Source organism: Brachionichthys hirsutus, chromosome 1 (genome assembly GCF_040956055.1).
Source record: "Brachionichthys hirsutus isolate HB-005 chromosome 1, CSIRO-AGI_Bhir_v1, whole genome shotgun sequence".
NCBI classification, from domain to species: domain Eukaryota; kingdom Metazoa; phylum Chordata; class Actinopteri; order Lophiiformes; family Brachionichthyidae; genus Brachionichthys; species Brachionichthys hirsutus.
Window position 1 is genome coordinate 480315 of NC_090897.1, and position 7500 is coordinate 487814.

At 53.8% G+C, this 7500-nt stretch overlaps 1 protein-coding gene across 1 annotated transcript in view; it reads left to right on the top strand.

Annotated features, from left to right (window-relative positions):
• Nucleotides 1-7500, top strand: part of prmt3 (protein arginine methyltransferase 3) — a 24288-nt gene that overhangs the window by 10143 nt on the left and 6645 nt on the right. The window contains exon 11 of the mRNA XM_068740475.1: nucleotides 5668-5746. Coding sequence (XP_068596576.1) covers nucleotides 5668-5746 — 79 coding nt within the window. The remainder of the gene's footprint in view (nucleotides 1-5667; nucleotides 5747-7500) is intronic.

Here is a 7500-nt window from a genome sequence, read left to right on the forward strand (position 1 = left end):
GGCGGGGCGGCTGAAGTTGGACGCATCCCTAATTCATGAGCATCCCGTATCTGTCCCCCCTCACCGTGAAACCCCAGGGTCACGAGCAGGGGTCACCAGCCGGCGCCTCCCCGTCCCCTCGCCAGGGGAAATTGAAATTCGCCGTCTGGCGTGCCGGTGGAACGGTGAAGGATAGGGGACGTAATCTCCGATGACACCGGCTCGGAGGGCGCCGATAAATCTAGGAGTCCCGCAGTCGCTTCTCATCGCCGTGGCGATGGCGGACGTTTCTCAGGGCAGCCGCAGCTTCCGAGGCTGCCCTCCGACCTGGAAAAAAGAGGCGTGTCGCAGGAGGAGACGTTGTGGCCGCTGCAAATGGCTCTGGACTCGACCGAACTTTAGCGGCTTCGTCTTTGAGGTTCGGGGGTCGTCTTCAGATGCATTTTAGCATTTAGTTCCTGAAGCACGTTTCAGAAATGTTAATGCTGATCCCCTCATCTTTTATAGGAAACAACCTTGAATCCAGTTTAGAACCCGAATAGAACCCGAGTAGAACCCGAATAGAACCCCTGTTGGGTTTCAGGTGAACAGATGCTCTTCATTCTGGAATATCTAATATAACGTTTCTCATTAGCGAAGGTTTGGTAACTTCCTGCTAACGCTAATACGTCTTCATCTGGCTACTAGTTTGCGTATTAAACCTGCTTGTACGGTGAAACGGCGGCGTCCGTCTCAACGGGACGGCGCCGGGTTCAGCCCGTCGTGACGGAACGAGGAAGAGGCGACGCAGCGATCTGATGAAGAGCTGCAAGATAACCGACGTGCGGAGAAATGAAATCGCTGCCGCTCAGAGCACGGTTCAGACAGGAAGTCAGGACGGTTCAGACAGGAAGTCAGGACGGTTCAGACAGGAAGTCAGGACGGTTCAGACAGGAAGTCAGGACGGTTCAGACAGGAAGTCAGGACGGTTCAGACAGGAAGTCAGGACGGTTCAGACAGGAAGTCAGGACGGTTCAGACAGGAAGTCAGGACGGTTCAGACAGGAAGTCAGGACGGTTCAGACAGGAAGTCAGGACGGTTCAGACAGGAAGTAAGGACGGTTCAGACAGGAAGTCAGGACGGTTCAGACAGGAAGTCAGGACGGTTCAGACAGGAAGTCAGGACGGTTCAGACAGGAAGTAAGGACGGTTCAGACAGGAAGTCAGGACGGTTCAGACAGGAAGTCAGGACGGTTTAGACAGGAAGTCAGGACGGTTCAGACAGGAAGTAAGGACGGTTCAGACAGGAAGTCAGGACGGTTCAGACAGGAAGTCAGGACGGTTCAGACAGGAAGTAAGGACGGTTCAGACAGGAAGTCAGGACGGTTCAGACAGGAAGTAAGGACAGTTCAGACAGGAAGTAAGGACGGTTCAGACAGGAAGTCAGGACGGTTCAGACAGGAAGTAAGGACGGTTCAGACAGGAAGTCAGGACGGTTCAGACAGGAAGTCTGAGGACGTCAACTGTTTATTTGATCAGCCGATATCAGAAATAATCAATGAAAGGGGTGGGGCTAGCAGCAGCCCAGACCAATCGTCTTTTAGCTTCATACAGACACTGAGCTTGTTTGCTGCTTCCCTGATAATTAAAGCAGGACGGTGGTTGGGGGGGGGGGGGCTAATGGGCCGGGGCGGCTGACAGAGACGGGTGTTGATGGCGACGGGGCGAAATGAGAGTCTGTCGCTTCATAACTCACAGCATCGATCGGCCCGTTCTCTCAGTACAAACCCAACCCGGCCAGAGCAGATGAGCCCGTACGGCTAACGGCGTCCAGCGGGGCCCGGTTCTGAAGCCCAGTCCCTCCTGATCAATCACACGCGCCGGGCCAGCCAGGATCACGCGTTTAATGGCCCGGAAACGCAGTTCAGAACCTCAATGCAGTACCAGGTACCAGCAGCGAGGGACGGATGGACGGACCGGTCCGTGCTCGGCTGGAGGAGGGAAGTCTGGAAGTCCCTGCTGAGACCGTTGCCTCGGCAACCCAGCCCCGGATAAGTGGTGGAAGACGGACGGATGGACGGATCTCTGCCGTTGCAGTCGTCTTCAGGACTCCCAGATGTCCTCCGTTGTCCTTTGTGGCCACCATGTTGAGCTCCGGTAACCGACCGACTCCGTCAAGCCTCGGACCTTCTCGTGACATCACATCCTGTCATGGATGAAGTGTTGAGTCCCACTCCAGGCTTCAGAGCTGTCCTCTGGTTGGACCCTTTGGAGGAGGCTTCTGGGTTCTCCACCGAGACTCTGCCCCCGCGGTGGATGAGGGGCAGTAACTAACTGCCCCGGAACCTCTGGAGGAGTCGGTGCTCAGCGTTTTCTGTTGCTGCTGCCGGTCTTAATAACGGCCGGCGCCCCTGAGGCCGGCGCCCCCGAGGCCGGAGCCTTTCCATGAACGTCAAACACGTCCAGATCGGTAGCAGCTGTCCACGAAGGGGACATCGTCCATCCTGCGTATATACGGGCTCCGCGGAGGGAAACGGCGTCCTGAAGCGGGGCGGATTTATCAAAGAGCGTTGGGACGTTTATGGCGTGTGGGAGACGTCACAGCGATGACGCTCAAAGGCCAACGAGCTTTACGTTCATGCTCCCGACCTTCAGGCCAGGTGTGTTTCAATGTGAAGGACTGAGGACGCGTTCAGGGGGTCTTCAGTCCTTCACAGGATCATGCTTGAGTCCCGGTGGACGGGTACCCAGGGTTCCACGTCCAGCTGCAGGGTTTAGGAACCAGAGGTCAGAACCTCGGAGCTGCTGATTGGCTTTCATGTTCCCGTTACCAAGCGACGGAGAACGTTTAGATTCTACCTGAGATGAAGGACAGGAGGAGACGTGGGTCGCTGCGTTGTCCACGGTACCTCTTAAATCAAACGTCGTCCTCGATTTATTGAAATGTTTTTCTGTCTGTAAATTATTCAGAGCAGAAAGCAAAAGGCCCGATTTAGGCGCGTTGGATGTTGGACCCGCCCCCCTCGCCGAGCGCCGACACGGTGAAAGCGATGTGTTTTAGATGAGGAATGTGTTTACGCGAATCCCGTGTCATCCGGCCGTGGGCGGGCAGGCGAGGCTCCTTCATGTCGAGGTGCTGCCGTCAGCGCCCGCTGAGGCGAGGAGGGACTTTACGCACACGCCACACGTGCACGGTCACGCATATTTTGTCTTGGTCCTCCCGGGCCTGGAAGTGATGAAGACCAGTAGTGATGGAGGAAGATGCACGGTGAATATGAGAGGAGGAAAGTAAACTGCTGATGCAGACTCTGAACCAAAACGAGCGCCGCTCGGTCGTCGCTGTGGGGGCGGGAGGGAACATTCCACCTTAAATGATGATGATGATGAATATATTTAGCATTTGTGTTAACTTAAAGAGAACATTCCACCTTAAATAGCATTTGTGTTAACTTAAAGAGAACATTCCACCTTAAATAGCATTTGTGTTAACTTAAAGAGAACATTCCACCTTAAATAGCATTTGTGTTAACTTAAAGAGAACATTCCACCTTAAATAGCATTTGTGTTAACTTAAAGAGAACATTCCACCTTAAATAGCACTTGTGTTAACTTAAAGAGAACATTCCACCTTAAATAGCATTTGTGTTAACTTAAAGAGAACATTCCACCTTAAATAGCATTTGTGTTAACTTAAAGAGACTATTCCACCTTAAATAGCGTTTGTGTTAACTTAAAGAGAACATTCCACCTTAAATAGCATTTGTGTTAACTTAAAGAGAACATTCCACCTTAAATAGCACTTGTGTTAACTTAAAGAGAACATTCCACCTTAAATAGCATTTGTGTTAACTTAAAGAGAACATTCCACCTTAAATAGCATTTGTGTTAACTTAAAGAGACTATTCCACCTTAAATAGCGTTTGTGTTAGCAGGCGGCCGTAGCGCAGCTGTAAACGTGCACGCTTCCTGTGCACGCTTCCTGTGGGAGTGGTTCTGACGGCCCACTCGGGGGAATGCGTTTTATATGCTAATTATGTTAATGTGTCTAAGCTGCTCCGGCCCGTTCTCATTAGCTTCTCATTAGTCTCCTTTATGGAAATGCGCAGCGACTCGACCGCAGCGCATCGCCTGCAACCGTCCCGCATGCCCGACCGTAAACGGAGCGGTTCCCCGGGCGGCGCCACGGAACCCGAAGCGGCGTCAGAGAGTTGGTCGAGATTTAATCTTGTTCTTTCTCTTTGAGAAATGGATCGCTCGCCTTTGATTTTCAGGAGCAAAGTTAAAAGTTCAATTCTTGAATATTAAATGAGCTGTTTACAGATTGGAAGATTAATAGCAGTTTAATCTTCACTGTCTTCATCAGGATGGAGGATCTTTATAAAGTAAAGTATAAAGAATAGAACAACAAGAGGAACGGCGTTCCCCCGACCCACGCGGGGCGGGGCAACGGTAACGGCCTCTCTGTGTCCATTTTCAACAAACGTCGGATGGACATGGACATGGACATGGACGGAGACGGGGGCGGGGGTGGGGGTGGGGGTGGGGCCATTATTGACAGGCATCGCTGTCATGTCCTCTTTATTTCAAGGGAAGCAGCGTCCCATGAAATTGGGATCTAAATTACGGGCCGGTGAGGGTTTTAAAAAACAACCCGCCCCTCCTCCGAGGTTGTGGGAGGGGCCTCAGTGGCCAGCTGTCCTCGGGCCTGGCGTTGGCTGAGAGCCGTCCTCTGATGACGAACGGGGCTTGCGTCCCTCGTTGCTTTGCGGGTCGGACCCCTGACAGAGATCAGGACGATCCTGTTTGTCTTCTCTGCTCCTTCCATGAAAAGGCCGTCTCCATGTCCACTGCTCATGTTTCCCTCTCATCCCAGGAGACTCATGCGTTCCTCTCATCCCAGGAGACTCATGCGTTCCTCTCATCCCAGGAGACTCATGCGTTCCTCTCATCCCAGGAGACTCATGCGTTCCTCTCATCCCAGGAGACTCATGCGTTCCTCTCATTCCAGGAGACTCATGCGATCCACTCATCCCAGGAGACTCATGCGTTCCTCTCATCCCAGGAGACTCATGCGTTCCTCTCATCCCAGGAGACTCATGCGTTCCTCTCATCCCAGGAGACTCATGCGTTCCTCTCATCCCAGGAGACTCATGCGTTCCTCTCATCCCAGGAGACTCATGTTTCCCTCTCATTCCAGGAGACTCATGCGTTCCTCTCATCCCAGGAGACTCATGTTTCCCTCTCATCCCAGGAGACTCATGCGTTCCTCTCATTCCAGGAGACTCATGCGTTCCTCTCATCCCAGGAGACTCATGCGTTCCTCTCATCCCAGGAGACTCATGCCTTCCTCTCATCCCAGGAGACTCATGCTTCCCTCTCATCCCAGGAGACTCATGCGTTCCTCTCATCCCAGGAGACTCATGCGTTCCTCTCATCCCAGGAGACTCATGCGTTCCTCTCATCCCAGGAGACTCATGCGTTCCTCTCATCCCAGGAGACTCATGCGTTCCTCTCATCCCAGGAGACTCATGCGTTCCTCTCATCCCAGGAGACTCATGCGTTCCTCTCATCCCAGGAGACTCATGTTTCCCTCTCATTCCAGGAGACTCATGCGTTCCTCTCATCCCAGGAGACTCATGCGTTCCTCTCATCCCAGGAGACTCATGCGTTCCTCTCATCCCAGGAGACTCATGCGTTCCTCTCATTCCAGGGCTACTTCCTGCTGTATGAGTCCATGCTGGACTCGGTCCTGTACGCCAGAGACGTGTACCTGGCTGACGGTGGCTCAGGTAGGTCACAAGCCGAATGTGTTCAGAAGGATTCTTACAAATCTGTGATCTCTGGTCAGTCGGACTTTGGACTTCAAAGGTTCTGTTCAGACTGTCGGCAGAGATTGACTCCAGGGTCTGTCAGAAACCCACCAGAAACACGCCGACCCGTTTTAATGACCCTGCTGAGTTGGTGCTCCGGCCCGGCAGTTCTGCCGTTCTATGTGGGTTTACCTGCAGGTTCTGGGTGTGTTTGCTCACGGCGGTTCTGCCGCTCTATGTGGGCTTACCTGCAGGTTCTGGGTGTGTTTGCTCACGGCGGTTCTGCCGCTCTATGTGGGTTTACCTGCAGGTTCTGGGTGTGTTTGCTCACGGCGGTTCTAACGCTCTATGTGGGTTTACCTGCAGGTTCTGGGTGTGTTTGCTCACGGCGGTTCTGCCGCTCTATGTGGGTTTACCTGCAGGCTCTGGGTGTGTTTGCTCACGGCGGTTCTGCCGCTCTATGTGGGTTTACCTGCAGGTTCTGGGTGTGTTTGCTCACGGCGGTTCTGTTGCTCTATGTGGGTTTACCTGCAGGTTCTGGGTGTGTTTGCTCACGGCGGTTCTGCCGCTCTATGTGGGTTTACCTGCAGGTTCTGGGTGTGTTTGCTCACGGCGGTTCTGTTGCTCTATGTGGGTTTACCTGCAGGTTCTGGGTGTGTTTGCTCACGGCGGTTCTGCCGCTCTATGTGGGTTTACCTGCAGGTTCTGGGTGTGTTTGCTCACGGCGGTTCTGCCGCTCTATGTGGGTTTACCTGCAGGCTCTGGGTGTGTTTGCTCACGGCGGTTCTGCCGCTCTATGTGGGTTTACCTGCAGGTTCTGGGTGTGTTTGCTCACGGCGGTTCTGTTGCTCTATGTGGGTTTACCTGCAGGTTCTGGGTGTGTTTGCTCACGGCGGTTCTGCCGCTCTATGTGGGTTTACCTGCAGGTTCTGGGTGTGTTTGCTCACGGCGGTTCTGTTGCTCTATGTGGGTTTACCTGCAGGTTCTGGGTGTGTTTGCTCACGGCGGTTCTGCCGCTCTATGTGGGTTTACCTGCAGGTTCTGGGTGTGTTTGCTCACGGCGGTTCTGTTGCTCTATGTGGGTTTACCTGCAGGTTCTGGGTGTGTTTGCTCACGGCGGTTCTGCCGCTCTATGTGGGTTTACCTGCAGGTTCTGGGTGTGTTTGCTCACGGCGGTTCTGCCGCTCTATGTGGGTTTACCTGCAGGTTCTGGGTGTGTTTGCTCACGGCGGTTCTGCCGCTTTATGTGGGTTTACCTGCAGGTTCTGGGTGTGTTTGCTCACGGCGGTTCTGCCGCTCTATGTGGGTTTACCTGCAGGTTCTGGGTGTGTTTGCTCACGGCGGTTCTGCCGCTCTATGTGGGTTTACCTGCAGGTTCTGGGTGTGTTTGCTCACGGCGGTTCTGCCGCTTTATGTGGGTTTACCTGCAGGTTCTGGGTGTGTTTGCTCACGGCGGTTCTGCCGCTCTATGTGGGTTTACCTGCAGGTTCTGGGTGTGTTTGCTCACGGCGGTTCTGCCGCTCTATGTGGGTTTACCTGCAGGTTCTGGGTGTGTTTGCTCACGGCGGTTCTGCCGCTCTATGTGGGTTTACCTGCAGGTTCTGGGTGTGTTTGCTCACGGCGGTGCTGTTGGTGCTCCGGCCCGGCGGTTCTGCTCAGCGCCGAGGGAAAAAGGATCCCTTTTGTCCGATGCCCCCCTCCCACCCCTGCTCCTGCAGCCGACCAATTGGATT